We start from the raw sequence: 22,180 nt of genomic DNA on the forward strand, positions 1-22,180 counted from the left end.
CATAAGCACGCACACACAAACCAAAACTCTGCTCATCCCTATGATTTTCTATTAGCAAAAGAAATGTACTGGACATCAGCTTATCACATCCAATTTTAAACGGTCTCACCACTTAAAATATATATATTAAGGCCATCAAATCTCAGAGGGTGAAAGGTAAAATCATCAAGTGGAGTGTGTACCTGTAGGCAAACATGTTCACAACTGTATGTTTATTGTTCCCTGAAGTGGAGTAGATGTGTTTACCAAATTACTGTAACCAATGTCCTACTCCCAGTCTCCTAGACTCCTCACCTTTAAAAATACAAACCACTAAAGATACACACAAATTCCCTCATACAACAAATCCCAAACCACACAAACAAACACTCTCCATGTGGAATGTTGGAGAATGTTTTGTTTGTGCTTTGAGGTGCAGCTTTCTCCAGTTATCATTGCTCATCTTGCTAAAATCTGTATTTTCATTGGCACTTATATAGATAATAGAAAACCTGTGACTGTCTTGTCACTGCATCTTCTTTATAATAATTATGCTGATGCCTGCAACCAAGTGCAGCAGTTTACCAGCCTCCACTCTTTCTCTGACTTGGCATCAACATCTGCCAGTGCTGAGACAGCTCATCGGGACCAAGGACACAGTACAGTAGCCTCAGTCACTTAGTAAACAACGGTAAACAGAGCAAGCGCTTGGCATGAAATGGAGGAATACCGCATACAAAACATTTACACAGAGCTGCCACGTGACCAATGTCATTTCAGCTTTACAATAACGTGCTGGTGTAAGAAAGACAACAGAAGGAAATGCATCTGTCCCCCATCATAAACAAGACAGCATAAACAAGACACGCTGACCAGCAGTGTGTTTTGTTTATGCTTTTGCCTGCACCTCTGTATAAGAAGATAATTCAATCACGTATAATAGAGCTTTCACACAGGTTTAACCCTCTACAGGATCCAGGCCTTGGAGCCTAAGGCTCAGAAGAGAAGGAAAGCAGTCATATTACAATAGTGACCCAATGCCTAAAAACACTAGAGCATTTTAAATATACACACTGTCAGCTAGAAACACAGGGACGCACAACACCTTGTTTTGACAATGTGCTACTGGGTCTATATCCTCCTCTAGTAATTAAAGCCAACTACTGCCTTGTCTCATACAGAGTGTAGGAACACACAGCAGCACAAATTTCACTATTCTAGGTGTGCATTATGTATAAATATTTGATAAGATACAAACAAGCACGTACATAATATGTGTCATCATATATATATATTGTGAACACATAAATAACTCTGATACTGTATTTTGCAGGGCCAGGGAAAAGTCAATTCAAAGTTAATGAAATCACTATTACCACACATACAAACGCTAAAACTAACTCAAGAGATCTTGTTTCTAAGAGGTGAAACTATATAAAACACCTAGAACTTTACTGTCTACATATAAATGTCAAATAAGTACCAAACTTAAAAATGTATTTATACATGTGATGATGTATACAAATATGAATGCGCAGCATGATTCTCTAGTCTTATCTTCATCATTGGCTTGGAGCTCCATCTCTATCAAGTGCATGAACTGGGATAGTTTAGGGGAAAGTAAACAACAGTCTAATCTGTTTATCACGCACACACCAACAGCTCTTTACCACACAGAGGCCTGAGCCACATTCACCAACAACAGTACAATGAACATGTAATCTGATGGAGTTGCAGGGTGTAAGGGAAAGTGATGTTGAATGGGGTGTGTGTCTTGGTGTGTTGTGGAGATCTGATTACATTATAACCCTGACTCTGGGATATCCTGGTGCAACATATCTCTAACCCTATAGTTTAGATTAAGAAGGCAAGAGTGAGGGAGAGGGAGAGAAAAAGAAAGAAAAAAGTGTATATGCTTGAAAAGGCTCACACTCCTGATAAACATATCAATAAACAAGATTCCACTTTATAACAGTATACGACACCTTACAAAATTACAGTTATAGTACATACTGGACTATACATGCTGAAAAAGCTATAAAAACAAAGAACTATCATAATTCTACATGAAAGGATACAATTGTTTACTGCAACTTGCATCACCAATTGTATTCTGACGCAGTATGCTGATGACTCTAACATGAACTATTTTGTTTGGTACATATTCTCTGTCAACCCTGTTTTTGTGTGTTGTGTCTTGTGTGTCATGTCAAATATACATGTATATATCTAAATTGTCAATGACAGACATTAATTTTTAATTCATGTATCCTTGTCCTTCACAATCTCTAAAAATAATTAAGAGATTTATAGAAAAATTACAACTTTTTTTGGATAATATGCATCTTTGCTTTTTGACAAACTATGTGAATACATCACAAACCTAGTGCCCAATATATTGAGTCATAATATATTGGGTATATATTATATATACTGCCTAGTGACACAACCCAATATATTTAACTAACTCAAAATACTCAAAATCAAGTACCCCACAGGAGAAGCTGGGGATTGAACCACTCCTATGCCACAGCTGCCCAAGTGTTGCTTGCTCTCAGGAATGTGAAATTTGTGAATGCCAAATGGTAAATAAGTCCAATTTTCCACTCTTTATGTTGCACCTCTAACATTTTACAACATTAATAACTAAAGACATTTCTTACTAAACTTTTTTGTCTCATGTACACCTACAGCCCTATCAGACAAGTTAAAATACCTGTTAATCAACACCACACAAGTTGTTACCAATGCTCACATAGCAACTGCATTGTGATACTAAATTATCCATCATATTACACTAACATAATAATTTTTAACACAAGACTACATAAGTTACCCTGGTATCATCAATGTTTTTGTTTAGTCTTTTTTAAAGTCAAACTATTTATTCTCTGTCTGGTGACCTAAATGTGTGCAGTATGCAAAGATTAGTTGCTACACAGTAGTAACACACATTCAGGATCTATATTGCTTCCTATATTTGCGTCCTTACTGTTAACTTTGTAGACATCCATCATCACTCAAAAGATGATTACCTTGAACATCAGCCAGCACTCCAACTGAAAGAAGATGTGTGGTTGAAGGGGCCTGATTGTGGGATGTAGCCTGGAAGAGAGGCCTCTCTGGTGCTAAGACATCAGGGCAAGTGTGCCGTTCAGTACAATCTAGAAGTAAAAGAGGGTGAGATGGGAGACGGGATGGTAAGTCCACTCCAGCTATCTCAGTGGGACACTTCAGTGCATGTGCAGCTCTCACCATGAGTTCTCTCACCAGTTCATTGATGTACGTATATGTAAGTTTAAATGTGTGTGTGTGTGTGTGTGTGTGTGTGTGTGTTTGTGTGTGTCGGGGCTGGATCTAGCCTGTCTTGCTTGGGGGTGAAGGTAAGGGGGGGTAAGGTTCCGTTCATACATTTTAATTTTTGTCTTTATAGTTTTATGTATTCAAACATTTGTTGCTTGTTCCATGGCTTTGGAGAAATTCTATTGATGGGCTCTGTATATTTTAGTGCAGAAATGTATATTAACTGTGGGCACAAATTTATTTTAAGTGCTTTAACATAACATGTTCATTTTGTACCATCAAAGCTTTTGACTTGTTTAAAGCAGTAAAGAGGTCCACATCTGGGATGAAACATTTGAGAAACATGGAAATTGTGAACAAGAATGTTATTTCACAGACTATATTTTGACTTAAAGCAGCTGCTGACGGTGGGAAAGTGACAGATCTAGAAAAGATTTAGCCTGAGAGCCAGTAGAACTTTACAGGACTGTCTCCTTATCAGGTCCAGATTTTACTTTACAAAATCTATTTTCAGTTGCAGCAATGACAATGACGTCAAGAATGTTAGAGCTAAAACCTAGAGCTAAAGTGATAAAAAAGCAACAAATGTTTATGCAGAGACCCTAGATTTGTTCCCAATCAAGTGTCTACCTGCCTAAACTTTATAAAGGCCTGTAAAAGCCAAGTCAGCTGTAAACAACGTAAAGATCAAATAATTCATACAGCAGTAGCCTATAGCGTACACAGGAGGTTGAAAACGACATAGGTCAAATCCCAATACTTTTCAATATGTTTATCACTTTTTGCCTTTTTTTCCCTTAGTCAACAAAATAATTGCTATTTCATCTCCTCTCTTCTCTAATTTAACCACAGGCTACACAGTTGCAGCTGCATCAAACCAGCTGCACATTGCTCCTTAATTAACATGAAGCAACAAGACCACATGGCTAATTTACATTCAGGCAACTCCCAATGCTACTTAAGCAACAACAAGTGAATGCACATGATGTACATACACTGACCAGCCACAACATAAAGTACACCTGTGCAATTTAATGCAATCCAATAACCAACCTAAAAACTGAAAAAGTATAACCTTGTAATAGTAGAATTCATGGCAGAGCCACTGTATTGGATTGCATTAAATTGTACAGGTGTACTTAATGTTGTAACTGATCTAATACTAGTGCACATATAAACCTAAAGCCACAGTCATTAAAATAACTGCCTATCCCAACACACTTAGCAGTTATTTACACATTCCAATAAAAGTAATGCTAACATCACTGTAGCATGATTATGCTGGTCCCCATTTGTTTTTCTCTGCTCATAGTGTCTGTTAACTGCTCCCTGATCTCCCTTTCTGTCTCATCAGTATTTTTATTAGCACCTGTTTAACTGGATCTATTCATACTAGCCGACATGCCCCTGTTGTACGAAATCATAATATTGTATTTTGAATACAGAATAAGCTTTTACTTCTGACAAAAAACATCTCTGTGACACAAGATCAGAGTTGAGTGGGTGGCAACTAATTTCTGATTCAAAGAGAGACATTACTGTGTCTACCAGCACAGACTGCTGGTGCTTAGATCAGAGAGATATGCAGTAATTTTTGGTGCAGTGCCCACTATGTTACCAATGTTGGTCCGGGCCTGGTCTGTCTTTGTGTGTGTGTGTGTGTGTGTGTGTGTGTGTGTGTGTGTGTGTGTGTGTGTGTGTGTATGAATGCAGTAAGCATAGTGACAGAGACAGATTGGGTGTCCGAGAGGAACAGATAGCATTACAGTCACCCTGCACTCACTCATTGAGCAAGATAAAGAGGAACACTGACACACATATGCATACAGACACACACACTCCTCCACTTGCATCCAACCAATCATGTTGAGAAATAACTCAACTCTTAACATCGACAAATAGGCATGGATAAAGCCTGCGTTAGGTCCTGTTGAAAATTGCCGATTCATCAAGAATTTCAAACAAACAGATTAGAGGAGGACTGTTGTGGTATTCAAATGGACTTACAGGATTTGTCCATGTATACACTCTGCAGTGCTGTGTGAAATTCAGGAGGGTATACGAGTACTGTGTGAGGGTGCCAAAACAGTGACAGGCCATTCCTCCACAAGCAGGTTTTCAAGAAGCTCTTATCTCTCTTCTACTCTCTCCTCACCTATTCCCTTGTTTCTTCCTCTACTAAAAGAAATGTTCTTTCATTACATTTTCATTGCAAATCCCCCTTGCTATACACAATCTATTTGTCAGCAAGGCAGTGTTATAATAGATCAGAAGCAGAAATACAGAACATCAGCAGAAAACTGGAGACAGTTGAGTTTCCATGTATGTGTGTGTGTGTGTGTTCGTGTGTGTGTGTGTGAAAAGGGTGGTTCTGCGTTTCCGGTTGACCTCCGTGGCCCAGGCTGCCTGTCTTTTAGAGTAGGGGGTTATTAGACCATCAGAAAGTGGGAGCATCCCCTCTTGCCATGGTGATAAGATCAAGGCATTCCGACAGCCAGAGCGGTCATTACCCTGCTCTCTAGCCCATAATGTCCCTCCATTAAAACGCCCTGTAGCCATGGAAATGCAGCTGCGGCCATTTAAGACATTTCTTGGCTCTGCTGTCTCTATGGGTGCGAGCACACACACACACACACACTGAATTGACGTGTCTGATAAACAGTTACACATGCACACAGTTTTCATCACATACACACAGGAAGAAACATACAGACATTACTGTCTACCTGCGACTGTGGCTGATGGGGGGTCATGGCCGCCAGAACAGTGGAATAATCAGTGAGTTGCTGTTGATGCAGAGATGACAGGTGGTACAGTAAAACAATCTGGACACCTAAGTCATCATGTGGTTGACACAATACAACTTCGAACTCTAACATGTAAAGATACACACATACGCACATACAGTACAAACAAATACTGATCAGGATAAACAAACACCTCTGGCTGCTCTGAAGATTTTGTGTCAAACAATCCTGACCCCCTGTCCCTCTAATCGTCATTTGGCCACTTCCAAACTTGTTTTAGATTTATCAGTAGTAGTAAACAAAAATTTCTTTCCCTAGTTTTGATTGAAAAACATCCTAAATGATTAATAAAACAAGCCAATTGTTTTGCTGTTGATACATTCATCAATTACCAAGCACAGCAGCTCTAATATTAATATGTTGCCAAATATAACAACATAACATCTATAATAATAATAATCCTTCCTTATCTAATTCCTCATTTACTTATTGTTTAATTTCACAACATAAAACCTATTCACTGTAAGTTTTTATGTTATAACAATTCGATTAGAAGTAAACATATCAAATGAAAACAAAACAAATTAAACTTTGCAGTATTAAAAGGTGCAGTAAAAACAATCTACTTCTATATATTGTACAACTTTGAAGAATTGTAGACTAACTGACTTTATCAGAACTGACTGACTCAAACTTTATCAGAAATATGACATCCAGGATATCCATGTCCGTTTAAACGGATTAAGCAAAAATTAGTTTATGTTGCCCCCAAGTGGTGAAATTTCAGGCAAATGGTGTTCTTTTAAATGATTCATTATAATAGTGATTTCAGTTCAGTATTAATATTAAAATAAGTACATGTATTCTATCTCAAGCAATTTATTTATTTATTTTGTCCTTTCAGCTTATCCCGTGAGTTCAGGGTCGCCACAGCGGATCATTTGTCCGCATGTTGATTTGGCACAGTCTTTACACCGGATGCCCTTCCTGACGCAACCCTCCCCAATTTCTACTGGGCTTAGACCGGCACTGCACAGCTGGGGAGGGGAATGGGCTGTTGGGGGTTCAGTGTCTTGCCCAGAGACACTTCGACATATAGACAGGGCCGGGGATCGAACCACTGACCCTGTGGTTAACTGATCAAAATAAAGCAATTTCCAATTTCTTTGGAAACTGTTTGCCACGGTACTAACTTTTGTCAGCTTTAGAAGTACGTTACTGTGGTTGTTTACATAAAAGTTGCCGTAGTACTGTTGTTTGCAGCTCAAGTTAGCTAAAGTCAGGCTCATTTAGCATTAAATAAGTTAGGTAACGCTAACATGCTATGTTTTAACAAAGAGCCTATTAGCTAAAGTAGCACTAACAAATAACCTAGCTGTAACCATTTTGTTACCATTTTGTTTGTTCATTTGGTTTTTGGGGCGGGGGGCAATAGTGGAAGCTTTGGGGTAGAAATGTTAAATCGACTGAAACAATACTGCTTAGTTTACCAAAAAACTCCAGTGGAATGCTATAAGTTTAATTGGGAATAAACAGGAATTCAAGCAGTTTTTAGGTGCAAAACGGATGTAGTGTGTGTCCAGGAAACATGGTTAAAGCCCCATTTAGACTTTGTTCTAACTACAGTTAGGTGTGATAGAAAAGTTGGAATGTGTGTGAGTGTCTTACTTTTGTCAAGGAAGATATACCTTCTACAATGTTAGTCACAGGAGCTCAATTGGAGTATGTATAGGTAGAGGTGTGGGCAGTCGTATAAGTTTTAGCAGGAAAGGGACAGATAAATAAAACAAGCTGTGCAGTGCCGGTCACGGGAGTCTCACAGCACACCCAAGCCACCACCCAGACCCCCAAACCCCACCTCAGGTCCTCAGAAATTGTGGAGGTAAAAACAGTTAAATCAGTCCCAAATCAGCATGCGGACAAATGATCCACTGTGGTGACCTTTAACTCAAAGAATAAGCCGAAAGCACAAAATAAAAAAATAAAAAAGGAGGAGAAGGGAATAGAATGATAGAAGAATATTAGGGTATTAGGATAGCAGCAGCCAGGTATATCCCGAAAAGCAAAGGAAGAATCAAAAGGAAGACTGTACCCTGGTGGAATGATAAAGAAGCAGTGAGAGAGAAAAATAGGACATTTAGAGTAGTGAGAAGAACTCATAGCTTCCAACATATGAATGATTACAAAAAGGCACAACCTATAGTTAGGGATACAATAAGGAAGGCAAAAGGGGCATTTTGGGGGCAGTTTTGTGACTCCAATAGGGGACACAACCCAGGCTGGGGAGATATGGGGGATGATCAGAAAGGTGGGAGGAGATGGAAGGGAGTGGGCATATAATATGCTAACAAATGGAGAGGAACTAGCAGTAACGAATATGGAAAAAGCTGAATTGTTAGTCAAAACATTCATATCTGTTCATAGTTCTGATTAACTGTCTGAGGAGGAAAAAGAGTTGAGAGGAAAAACAAAACTTGAAAACCTAGAGGCCTTAAACTGAAAGGAAAACTCTGATGATGAGAAAAGGACTCATTTTACCATGGCAGAGTTAAAAAGAGCATTAGCTAAAGTGGGTAAAATCAGTGCCAGGAAAGGATGAAATAAGCTATATAATGATTAAACATCTAAGCGAGGTGTGACTAAGTAAATTATTGTCATTATATAACAGAGAATGAGAGTAAAGGGTGGCAGGAGGTAATTATTGTACTAATAAAGAGACCAGGTAAAGCTTTAAGCAAACCTACAGACCAATTGCACTTACCTCAAGCATCTGTAAGCTCATGGAAAGACTGGTAAATGAAAGTTAATTAATATACTACTTAGAAAAATGACATACAATGAGCAACTGTCAAAGTAGCTTTAGGAAAGGGAGGGGCACGAATGACTCAGTATCATGTTTACAACATGAAATAAGGAAAGCGCAGATCAATAAAGAATGTAGAAAAAGAAAAAGGGACTTTCTGGGTAAGAGAACTATTCATGTTAAAAAAGGACAAGTGATATCAAGTGAGCATGTAGTGGAAAATGGAACTCCCCAAGGAAGCTCAATAAGCCCAACTATTCTCAATTATGATAAATGACATATTCAACAGTCTACAACCAAATATGGGGAAAACCTTAAGATCCTTGGAGCATTATGGAAAAGGGGAAGAAAGGTCCATTATGTTGTTTCAAAAGTTGCAAGAAGGAATAAATAAAGTAGAGACACGGGGAAGGAAGCGGGGCTTTAGGTTTTCAACTGAAAAAACAAAGGTAATGGTATTCACAGCAAAGAGGGTGAGAAAGAAATATCAATTACAGTTGTATGGAAGCAACTCAGAACAAATAGACTGATGGTGGTTCCTAGGAATACACTGGAGGCTGGAGGGAGCATATTAACCATAATACGGATAAGTGCAAAAAAGTGTTGACATGCCTGGTAGAGTTGGAGTGGGGAGCAGACATTTCATTTCTGAGCTACATACAGGTTGCTGTTATCAGATCCATACTAAATTGTGGATGTATAGCATATGACTCTGTGTCAGACTCCAAACTGAAAGTGCTATGTGGTAGAAGAAGAAGAAGAAGAAGAAGAAGAAGAAGAAGAAGAAGAAGAAGAAGAAGAAGAAGAAGAAGAAGAAGAAGAAGAAGAAGAAGAAGAAGAAGAAGAAGAAGAAGAACCACCCTGGGCATTTGTACTTTGTGATGTGTAATTCAGAGATATGCCTGTTTGTTGTTGTTGCAAGTGTTGGACCTGTGCTGTTTTAATTTGAGTTTATTTGGCATTGTAGTTTGTTGTTGGATGGTAAACTGTTACCTGGGATTTGTTTAGTGATAGCGAGATAATGCTTCATGAAGCATTAAAGCTTTTCATCAAACTGATTCAGTTAGGGCAAAGCTTTGTGAGGCTTCATTTGTTCTATTAAGCCACCTAGTGGCCAAAAAGAATTGGCCAAAGAGGGGAAGCTATTACAATTACATTCATGGCCATTGTAATACAGCTTGTGTATTTAAATAAAATAAATCTATTTTAAACATTAATTAATTAAATAATTCGACTTTCCATGATGTCTGTAAACGCACCTTTATTAATCTTAGTGTGTATTCTGAGATTTAAACCTTATCTTTTTGAAATTACAAATGGATGCAAGGGAAAGCGGAACCATAAAATAGACGATAAAGACAGTGAATATACTTTTGTAACTTCACCAAATCGAGAACCCCACACTGAACCAGTCGTGGTATGCTCTGCTGGTGAGGCTTCAGACGCAATCGAAGCAAGTTCAACACATATGGAACCCTGTTTCCGCCACTGGGGGTAAAAAAAATCCTGATCCTGTATCTCAAAATAATGACTTACCAGGTCAAAATAATGAGATACTATCTCAAAATAATGAGTTACTAAGTCAAAAATAATGAGACACTTTCTCAATATTTTGACTTGGTCAGAGCCAGCTCTTGGCATAGGCCATATAGAGGTTAGTCTAGGGCGCCACCTGCTGGAGGGGGCACTGCTGTAAGCCCTCAAAAAACAAAATTAAAAAATCAATCAATAAATAGATAATAGTAATAATTTGCAGCCCTAACCCTGTGCTGTGTTTTGAAAATACAAAAAGGAAGAACAACCCCCCAGCCTCATCTGTTGTTTCTCCTTATTTGATTGATGGGAATAGGAAAAGTTATCGGTGCGCATCTCAGGTAGCGGTTTGGGCAGCATTTACCAGGACAGGAAGAGACTGAATAGGCTGTTAAAGAGAGCCAGCTCTGTCCTGGGCTGCCCACTGGACTGATGATTCATTCATTTTTTGTAAATAAAGTCTTTTTGCACTTTATACTTTTCCTGTGAGCTGCTTAACGAGTGAACCCACACTGAAACGTTTGTATTCCATTTTTATATTGTATTGCACTGTTTTGTATTGTTTGAACATAGCACCTTTTCAGTATTCATATTGTGAAAGTTGTCAGAGCTTTCTACATATTTGCACATAACCTGAACAGGTTTTAATTATGATAATTATTGTGGCGGTGCCAAACCATGAGGTCACCTAGGGTAGCAAAATGGCTAGAACCGGCTCTAGACTTGGTATTTTTTAATATGTTTTCTTCATATGCGACATAAGCAAATGGGTGGGACAAAGCGTCCATTACCATTATTGAGAGCTTCTTTAACTATCCAAGGACAGGAAGATGTACACATCACTTCCTGGTGGTGTCTCATTATTTGACTTAGTAACTCATAAATTTGAGAAAGTATCTTATTATTTTAAGATAGTATCTCATTAATGGAGATAGTGCTCCAGTGGTGGATACGCCCTTAGCAAGCAAAGAAGAAAAAGAGGTTATTCCAGTTGTTCTCTCTACGTTGTTCCTACGCCTCCTTTAGTTACACCTTTGTGCTTCTTTGTTTATTTCGGTTTTAAACCAAAGCTTGTTTCTTTGTTTGCCCTTTTATTTTGTATTTAACTGAGCTTGAGCTCCCTCCTTTTGTTACTAGTTTTGTCCATTACATGTAAAAAACTTTTGATAGTTTAAATTGGATATACAAATAGTTGCCATAGTAGTAGTGAACATGTTAATTTGCTGACGTGTTCATTGACTGACTCAGCTCTATTCTCAGCACATTGGTTTTCGGTTTCGTTTTGCTCGCTCGGTCGTGCATTTTTAATGCGGTTAGCTTTCGTTTCTCCGAGCGGAAGCTTTGTAGGTGCGCCCGCTTTAAATCCCGAGTCTGACCTATTTCAGTGCGGCGACTCAGCATCACGAGAGACAGTTGACACCGCCCCCCGCGGACGGTCCAGGAATATAAATCCATCGAGACAGGGTCGTATCTGAAATGGAAATACAGTGTGTGTGTCTCTGAGCGACATACGCTTGTTTAGACGAACTTCCGAGCGTGTCCACCTCTGATCGTACTTATTTTTGACCATGGTTAATCCACCGTTATCTGTACGCTGCCAAACAGGACTCGACTTTTTTGAGTTTTTGAAGGAGACTAACCGAACATCCATCAATAACAGATCGGCACTTAAAGAGATTTACAACACCGAGTTCAGGTGCAGGTGAGTCATGTCGGCCACACATCTTATATGTATGACAACTTTAATAAAAATTAAACAAAAAAAGAAAAGGGTTGTGTGTTTATTGCAGGAACCCTGGTAACAAAGACGCAAACTTTGGTTCTGTTCTCTATGCCCTCAAAACTTGCTACAAAATAACAAGACGAAAAGACAAGATTTACTTCAACTCCTCGGTATGTATTTAAAAAACACACACATTTTAGTCGATGTGATAATGCAGAGTTAGTTTACAATGTTGTATTTTATTTCGAAACTGAACCAACTTTTCATTCCCACCTCTTTGGATGAAAAAATATTGCGTGAACCATTTTTATATATAGCCTTTCTTCAAAATGTTCAGCTTAGTTTCATTCACTTACATTTACATCATTTACAATTTTATGTCACCTTTTGTTGACGACATTTATATTTTCTACATTGCAAAAACTAGATTATGAACAGGATAAATCATTAAAAATAATGGATAGATGGACAAAGTTTTTATTCACTTTAGGAAATTTTTAGACCCTTTATTCCAAGAGTTACACGTCTATATATGACGAAGCACGGTTAATTGGGTTTTCACGGTAACAGTCCTATGATCAGAATATACAATAACTCAGTAGATTTTAAAATTGCTTAAATGTAAGATCAATTACTTGTGGAAAATTATAAACTGCTACTGATTTTGGATTTATTTTGTCTTTATTTGGAGCTGTCATTTACAACTTTAAATTGAATTATTGCTCTAACTTAAAGGTTAAAGTCTGTTAAACAGCTGACCACACTATAAATACCTCCTGGGTCTGATCAAGAACAGGTTAAGGTGATCTAATGCTACAATGGTATCATCATTTTTTTTTTTTATATTTCATAATTATCATGGTTGATGACGTTATATAATAGGGATGATGTCAAGTTATCCATGAGGGAATTTTATCACAACCCTACATTCCGAAATACTTGAGGATTGTGCAAATTTCTTATAGGCAACATTGGCAGGTTAATCATCAAATGTATATTTTTTTATTCCTGTAGTAACATCATATAGGAGAATACTCCAAGAATACTAGAATACTAGAAATATTTAGATATTTCAGCTTATACAAAAACGTTTAACCTGCTATTAAATGATTTTGGATTTTAAATATCCTGTTGTAGTATGCTAGAGACAACTATTGATTTATCCTGGTATTCTCCTGTTGTGTTGGAACCTTTGTTTGTAAATTTATGTGATTTTGTTTTTGTTCCAAATAAATCAGATATCATCAAATATTTTACATATTTGAATACAACATAAACGTATAATGTTATTCACCTTAGTAAGAGTGACATGTAAAAAATATTCAAAAACATGTTTAAAGGTTTAAAAAAAAACTATTTTATTTCCGTTTTGGTATATGACTCATGATAAAAAAATTTCTGCTGTTCTGCTGTGAGTCTTTCATAATCAGTATCATTTACCCATGAATGCAACTTCTAGTCTGGACAGAAGCATTTTTGACTTAAGTCAAAAATGGCATAAATATCATGTTAATATATATCAGCAAATATATTTGACAAATAAATGTCTGGTTAGGAACATTCTAAGAATAGTTGAGGATACTATTAATTATTCTATTGCCAATAAGAAATCATAAAAGGTGACACTGTGGTTGAATTTTCCATCTTGATGCAAATTGACAAAGTGCTCTATTGCACAGGTCAGAGCTCTTTATGTGGACCAGTGGCACAATCCCAGGAGCTGTCAGCCACAGCCTGTGCAGAATGGAGCAGCCAGTCCTGGGCCTGTGCATAACATCAGCTCTGCAGATGAAGCAGAGACAGGTGTTCGAGCCCGAAGGCAAATGGCCAGTCTTATGATGAGCAAACTGAAGACAGACAGGTAATAACATTTTTTTTATTGTCATAGCTTTTTTCTGACATAGGAGTCTGTTTTGGATAATAGACAATGTCTTAGAATGTAAACGGTATGTAGGGTTGTTAAATCACTGGTAAATTATTATTTATTATGTATAACTCAAAAGGCATAGCAACCTTTGACATCAGTGAAGATTCAGATTACCTAGTTGTGATGACTACAGGATCTCGTGATGTCTCAAATGACAAGTTGTTATGCTAGGGCTCTTAGTGAAATTTATTTTTCACAGGGAAAGATAAAATAGCTGAGAAGAGCCACATACGCCCCTGTCTATGACCTTGTCCCCCCTTCAGTTTAGGCTGCTGGGGGATGAATGGTTAAGCACGTTCTATGCTGTGATTGTGTGTAGTCTCAACAGCGATTGATTCAGTTGGTAATTTAAATGTAATTTGAAATAATGACAATTAACAAAGCTTATGTGAAGTGTTACAACATCCGGCTCAATCTACTTGTGGTGCTGTGGGACAGGAAATGGTATGGGTAGGGGTTTAAGCATAAACTGCAGGTGGCAGCATGTCTTGTGGGCTAAAAACAGCAGTATGCAAAGCTGTGAATTATTCAGCTTTTATTCATTTTACTGTCATTAACCTGGAATCTGTCTCTGGCCTTGCACTCACTGCATCCCCTCTTCTTTGCTGCACTGTTTCTTCATGCACCTGTTCATGCACTTGAACAAATCTTGGCTCTGATTTTATAGTACAGTCAATCTTCAAACTTGCATACCACTCTCCTTCCTGTAATGCAGTTTATCATAACCTACGATCTTACTGCACCCACAGGACTCAGTTCATCGCTAACAAAAATGGAGTCAGCATCACCTCTGACCATCTGATTGAGAATGGAAAAATATGTTTTTTTGTGGAAGACACGCATGAGGTATTTTTGTTCTGAAACTGCAACATTGTCTTTTGCAACAGTTCAAACTATTGTTGGTCATACAGTACAATAAATTGCATAAACCTATGATGAAATTATAAATTATTTTGTTTCTCTGTTTTGAACAGTATGTGGTAACTCTGAATGTGAAAAACACTGGACCTAAACCTGTGTATTTCACCTACTACACCCCACTGCACTGGCTCAAATACTTAACTTTGACAGATGAGCGCAAAGTGACCAAATTAACTCCCCTGTTACTAGATCCAGGTAACACACACAAGTTTTGTATTTCTAATTATTAATTATGGGTGCACACAATAAATACTTTATTACCTTAAACGGGATTTCCTGTTCTTTCCTGTTCTTAGGTAACAGTTATGAAATCCAAGTTCACTTTTGCTGTGATTTGGTTGGTTTCTATCCAGCTACACTGGCCTTTGAATTCAAACCTTGCTTACAGGCCTCCACTACATTCTACATTGTGCGCTTCATTGAGGCTCAGTGTAGAACTTCCTTAGGACAGTATCTGGCATCGGTAGTGCCCTACAAACCTTGCCCCCTCCCTGAATGGAACCCTGATACTAACTTCACAATAGTGGATGGGCAACGACCAGATGGGTAATCCCCTTTACTCGATACACAGTTTCAATTCCTTTGAGGTAACAATACCTCAAATGAAATACAATGTATCCAACCTTTTTCATTTTGTGTAATCTTACCAGGCTGTCGGTGATAAGGCTGGAAAATGTTGTTAGGCTAAAAAAATATCCAATTCCACCATACATGAACCAGCTCATCATGTTGCTGAAGCAGTCTTGTCCCATCCCTGACAAAAGGTAAACTCAGTTTAGTATTTGATGTCATTTCTAACCATAAGACATCGTCACTAACCTTACCAAAGTGCTTTTGTTGCTTAAATTCTTAAGATAAAACAAACTTCTGCATCTGCCATCCATCCAAACCACTTACCTGTGATTCTGTTGTGGACAAATTAGCACATAATTTCATTAAAGCTGCCTGTGAATATAGTCTGGGCAGCAATCACATTTGGGGCAACACTGTTGGTGTATTAATAATTTTTTTAGAGTCACCTTTCATTGGAGTCTAAAAACATGCCAAAACACACAATTTTATTTTTTTTAAGGAGAGCCCTGCTTGAGAATCCTCTCAGCTGGGGTGACTACACTGAGAAGTTACAGCTGCTGCTGTATCTAGAGGAGCTTCAGATGGAGGTAGACATCAGAAGGTACAACATCCCCAACAACAATAAAGAACACGCAATCATGTTCAGAGACCCCATCAACAAGAAACTTCTCACGATGGAGGTAGATATGTTCTTGGTCATTTAGCCATTTATTTACTTGCAAAATAATTTAATGTCTCATTCCTCAGTTTATTCCCTCACAGTGTCACTGGCTCAAAGTTCATGAAACTGCAGTAGCTACCCGTCTAATAACCATTAGTCTCTGGACACAACTGAAACATACAGCCAGTTATACATACAGTATCATAAACCACACTACATGCCATATACTGCAATCCATACTGTTGATTTAAAACTGACCTGTTTAAAAGATAACTTGACTTAACCATGAACATGGTCATTTTCCTAATTGCATTCACCTCTATCACCATACAGATTCTCAAAACAACAATACATTTTCTCAATTCTATTTTTTCAATTCTCAAATTTGTGGTCAATATATTTTTAACAAATGCTGTGAGCATTTCATGTAACACGTCGAGTCATCTGAACATGCCCAAAATCTCTGGAGTCTGAGGTATTTTTAATTGTTTTTTAGCAACAGTAGGGATCTATGCCACAGACGAACAAGCTAATCAGGCCTGTTGGACATGAGCAGAGAAGATTCACTTGTGGTTTAAGCATCTGTATTCTGATTGTGGCAAATACAGTTTATATACTAAATGACCAAAGTTACCCTTTAACGTAAAAGCCACACTGGCTCTGCTATCTTTTAATCTAGGAAAGTGAATTTACCATGCGTTTGAATACATTTCTTAAACTTTAAAGATAATTTTAAGAATATTGGAATCATCCCTTGTAATTTACTTGCCAGGTACCTGGTGTGTCTGAGAATCGCCCATCTGTGCTACGAGGAGATGACCTGCTGGTATATCCTGCCGGAGAAAAAGGTGTGAAGTACCGTGGCTACGTCCACAGTGTGCAGTTTGACAGCATCAAACTGGGCTTCAGTTCAAAGTAGGAAGTAACATATGGTATCTCAAACATAGATTACTTTGCATTGTCTTGGACAAAATAAAATAGTCTTTTTTTAGTGGCTGAGATTCAGTCTGTGATTGTTTTTGCAGATTGCTTGATTACTTTGTGGAGAACATGAAGTTCAGTGTTGAGTTCGTTATCAGCCGCCTGACTTTGCGACTTCAGCACAGAGCAGCAGAGCTGGCAGCTGCATACGGACTAGAAAAGGTGTTGTTCCCTTCCGCACCTGCCTACTCCCCTCAGCAGACTGAGCTTCCCAACCTCAGGTAAGACATGCTCATACAGTATAATCTGCAGACTGCACATATTTATTATCTGTTCTCTCTGCATGAAAATGTTCTACCTGTAAAACAGATACTTGAGTTTCTCTGTCTTTCTGCTGATAGGCTGTTTAACATGCAGCTGGAGAGAAACCAGGAGCAGTATCGAGCAGTGCAACACATTGTATTAGGCTCATCTAAACCTGCCCCTTATCTGGTGTTCGGGCCACCTGGAACAGGTACGGCATCTTCTTCCTTTTTAGAGTTCTACTGTTTTCGCATCTGAGGCATAGCAGTATCATTCTGTTGGTTCATTGTCTATATAGGCAAAACTGTGACATTGGTGGAGGCCATCAAGCAGATAGACAGGACCCACGCTTCCTGCCACATCCTGGCCTGTGCTCCTTCCAACAGTGCTGCTGATCTGCTGTGCGAGAAGATCCTGGTCCATGTGGATAAGCGTAAAGTCCACCGCATGTACGCCAGCAGCAGGGACCCAAAGTTTGTCCCTGAATGTCTAAAGGTCAGTGCTAGGTGCTTTGTATTCCAAGTGATCGTGACTGATGTTTCAGAGTGTAACATTTGTTTTTATATGTGAAACACTTTTTATTAAGACTTGTTAACTTTAAATTTATCTACCTCCTAGTGGACATTGTGATGCATAGAAGTGTGTACAGGTGATTAATAGCACCATTTACTACACATTTCATATGTTACTTGTTGCAGTAGTGCTGTGCTTACTTGTGCTTTACATGTGTGATACTGTTATTCTCAGTTGTTGTTCTAACCTCATCAAGGTTTGATTACACAGCCATTGTGGTGCTTTCACAGGCATGCTCGAACCTGGAAGGGGACAGTTACTTTTTTGATGCCAAAGAGGAGCTGATGGAGTATACGATCATTGTCACCACCCTAATAACCGCTGGAAGGTATTTAATGACTCACGCTGGTTAGCTCACCTGCATGACACTATGACAAAATTGCAATTTAATATTGCATATCACAGTATTTAGTTTTGTTTATATTGTCTGCTATCAGCTCTACACACGAGCTTGTCAGGGAGTGAGTTTGCTACCATGTATGCTCTCTGTGATCTCTGCAGGTTAGTCACAGGAGACATTCCTGAAGGACATTTCACTCACGTGTTTGTGGATGAGGCAGGACACGCAGTGGAGACTGAATGTTTAATTGCATTGGCAGGTAATGACAAGAAAACGCAGTGTTTTCTGTAATTGTATTAGAATTACTTTAAGTGTTGGTTGGTAATGTGTGGATCATCTCCGTTACAAAGGGCTATTGAGCGCTGAGTCCGGTCAGGTTGTTTTGGCTGGAGACCCCAAGCAACTGGGACCCATTTTGAGATCCCCTTATGCAATAAAATACGGCATGGGTAAGTAGACACACTTACACACATAGTTTGTTTGGATATCCGAGGTTACGGTTAATAGTATTACAACTAGGTTTTGTTACTTTATCCCAATACTCTTGCCCTGCTCGTGTGCTACTGTCACATGCTGCTCTTTATTGAGGTTTGAGTTCTAATGCTCTGCTGTCTTCAGGAGTGTCCCTCTTGGAGCGCTTGATGAATGATTTCTCTCTGTACCAGAAGGACCAGGGCGTGTTCAACAGTTGCTTTGTCACCAAATTGCTGCGCAACTACAGGTGTGTTAGAAGAGATGGCTATAGTAGGTCACTCTGGACACATCTTCTAAGCTACTGTATGTTTACTTAGTGTTTGTCCTTTTCAGGTCTCATCCTACCATTCTGAAAATTCCCAATGACCTTTTCTATGATGGAGAGCTGCAGGTTTGCGCCAATGAAATCTTACGCAACTCATACTGCAGATGGGAACACCTTCCGAAGAAGGTAATGACTCTTGTTACAGGGCACAGCAATAAAAGCAAGAAAAGTAACTGCCAATCAGCCTCCACCTCAAGATTTCATTGTATGTTTGGTTTTAAAAATATAAAGTAGCCATTAGGCAAAAATGCCTAAAATACACTTATTTCAGCATCTCAAATGTGACGACTGCACATATGTGCAGTCAATAGCTTTGGATGTAAAACCTTTTTTTGGACAAAACAAGCCATATGAACAAGGCAACTTTGGGTGAAATGGAAATATTTTTCTTCTGCTGAAATGAGTTTTTCTTCATTTTGATTCAGTTTAAAAACTGAACACTTAATTAGTTTAAGGGGGCTTATTCATCCCCTGGTGTTTGGTAGTCAGAGGGCAAGTACAACATTAGCAAATTCTTATTCAAAAATACGGTGTCCTTTGTTAAAGACACAGAAAAGCCAGATTTGTTTTCATTTCTTCATCGCAGTTGACAGAAGCAAGCCAGTTCGTCACTCCTGCAACATAATCACATGCTTTCTTGCTTGTGTTTCAACAAACATTACTACAAACTATACTCATTCTGCACCTACTTCTAATTTAACAATGCAAAACTTAATTTCCAATTCCAGCTTGAATTTTTTATTCACGGCATTACAGAAGTATTGAAATAATTTCTCTAAAGAAATACAGCATGTAAGAATAATAACATTTTCTTTTATATTTCTGTTATTCAGGACTTTCCAGTGATCTTCCATGGGGTTACCGGTGTTGATGAGCGTGAGGCCAGCAGTCCTTCATTCTTCAACATATCAGAGGTGGAGATCCTGATGGAGTATGTTAAGAAACTGCTGGAGACACACGGCAAAAAGGGCCTGGCTACCATTGCACCGAAAGACATAGGCATCATTGCACCTTACAGGAAACAGGTCTGAATTAATCCCAGTCAGTGTTTATTGAATGTGATGATTGAGTTGGTCGTTGCAGATCTGATCTGCGTACAATATGTACACGTGTTGAGAGTAAGCCTTTTTTTTTCGTCACTTAGGTTCAGAAAATCCGTAAGGCCCTGGAAAAAGTTGGGAAAAACCTAAAGGTTGAGGACATGGACACCCTTAAGGTAACTCAGTATTTCATTCTTATAGCGAAATGAAAAGCAGAGTAGCAAAACTGTCTCACATGTTTTTGTGTGTATGTGTGTGTCAGGTTGGTTCAGTAGAGGAGTTCCAAGGTCAGGAGAGGAGAGTGATCTTGGTGTCTACAGTTCGGAGCAGCCCCAATTACATAGACCTAGATAAAAAGTTCAGCCTGGGATTTTTGAAGAATGAAAAGGTATTAAAACATTTAATTACAAGCATATACATTATGTATGTTTATGCAAAAAAATACTGATACTCTTTCCAGTAACACATTATTTTACATATTTTCCAGATAATTAGTGGGAAACCTTTCCCATACTTACTTACATAAACGTTAGCTGCATTTTATGTTATTTACCAGGATTTAAAGCTAAAACACACTTTATGCTATGAAACGTCAACATTTAACAGCAATACTTTCTAAACACATTTCTACCTAATTTCCACAAATTGCAAATACTGTAATGTATCAAATTGTAGCACACTTTCTATGATCTCATAGAATGTGCTAATCAATTTTTTCAAAATTTTCCAGGAAATTATCTGGTAGATACAGGACCAGGAAAATAAAGCAATACCTTTATTTCTTGTCTAGAGATTCAATGTAGCTGTGACTCGAGCCAAAGCCTTGCTGATTGTGGTGGGAAACCCCAAAGTGCTGAACATAGATCCTACCTGGGCACGGTACTTAATTTCACATCGTTATGCTTGCTTTCTGCCGGCATATAACACTTGACTTTAAATGAATGAGAGTTAACTTTGTCATTGTCATTTGTCTCCTTGTTCATTTGCAGCTTTATCAAGTACTGTAGAGATGAAGGTGGCTACACTGGCTTCACTCCTGCAGAGGAAGATGAGGATGTGATTAAAAGACTTGCTGCTCTCTTCATCACAGTGCAGGCTCAAGATGGTATTTAGTTATTTTTTAAATCGCCCCCAGAATAAACATTTTGAGCTGATTTTAATCAGTGAATCCGTTTTGTTTTGTTTTTTTTTCCCCAGCGGAGACTGCAGAGAGTGACACTCAGCAGTACCTGGACCCTGAGTGGAGGCACGACAGATGAGGAAGAATCCAAATCTCCATCCCTAGCACTTGGACGGCATTTTACCTTTAGCTGGGTGGACCTCTTCCACTGATCCTTGAAACAAGATGTTGATGTCAAATTATTTATATCTATACTTAAACATTATACATTCTCTTAGAGGGGCATCTTATCACCATTCCCCACAGGCCAATCATACCAAAGCATATCTTTAATGTCAGGTTATTGTCTTTTTAATGACAACAGAATCATGACCAATGACTATTATGGGCAGATAGGTGCTCAGTGATGAGAGCAAACTGTTGCTCTTTAGCTACCTCAGGTGAATGCTATTAACATCAACTGTCACATTAATTTTAAATATAGGTTTTTAAGATGAATTTTATTAACCAAAGATGTCAATCTCAGGTATGGTATTTTTTTGGTTTTGACAATTTTTGACATCTCAATCATAATATGTTTTTAAATTTAATTTTATTTCATTTGCTGAAATATGTCGTTCCATGTATGAAGTCTTTAATCTATTTTTGAATCCCTATTACTTGCATTAAATCATGTTTGTTCTATTTTAAACTGGCATTTTCTGAAAAAAAATAAAAAAACTTAAGTGCAGTCTAAACTTATTATGACATGTTTCCAAAGCTGTAAAGCAAGTAGAATAACTTCTTTTGATAACAAAAGTGAACTAATTTTTAGTGTAGGAACATAAGAAAAATATATTAAGATTCTGTTATCTCCTAAAACAGGTGTAATTTAAATTGTACAAAATGTGTTTATTCCCTTATAATCCTTTTTA

The 22,180-nt window shown here is 38.2% G+C and overlaps 1 protein-coding gene across 1 annotated transcript; it reads left to right on the top strand.

Moving 5' to 3' along the window:
- Positions 1 to 11,792: 11,792 nt before the first annotated feature.
- Positions 11,793 to 22,003, top strand: LOC137139522 (putative helicase mov-10-B.2). The gene is made up of 23 exons (XM_067526871.1): positions 11,793 to 12,067; positions 12,156 to 12,258; positions 13,768 to 13,949; positions 14,765 to 14,861; positions 14,990 to 15,131; positions 15,233 to 15,482; positions 15,587 to 15,700; positions 16,009 to 16,189; positions 16,943 to 17,085; positions 17,196 to 17,372; positions 17,493 to 17,605; positions 17,693 to 17,889; positions 18,198 to 18,295; positions 18,469 to 18,566; positions 18,658 to 18,756; positions 18,926 to 19,028; positions 19,115 to 19,232; positions 19,940 to 20,131; positions 20,251 to 20,322; positions 20,409 to 20,534; positions 20,937 to 21,025; positions 21,136 to 21,251; positions 21,344 to 22,003. The coding sequence occupies exons 1-23, from the start codon at positions 11,934 to 11,936 to the stop codon at positions 21,403 to 21,405; spliced, it is 3,006 nt and encodes a 1,001-aa protein (XP_067382972.1). The 5' UTR covers positions 11,793 to 11,933; the 3' UTR covers positions 21,406 to 22,003.
- The last annotated feature ends 177 nt before the right edge of the window (positions 22,004 to 22,180 follow it).

This window comes from Channa argus, chromosome 13, assembly GCF_033026475.1.
Source record: "Channa argus isolate prfri chromosome 13, Channa argus male v1.0, whole genome shotgun sequence".
NCBI classification, from domain to species: Eukaryota; Metazoa; Chordata; class Actinopteri; order Anabantiformes; family Channidae; genus Channa; species Channa argus.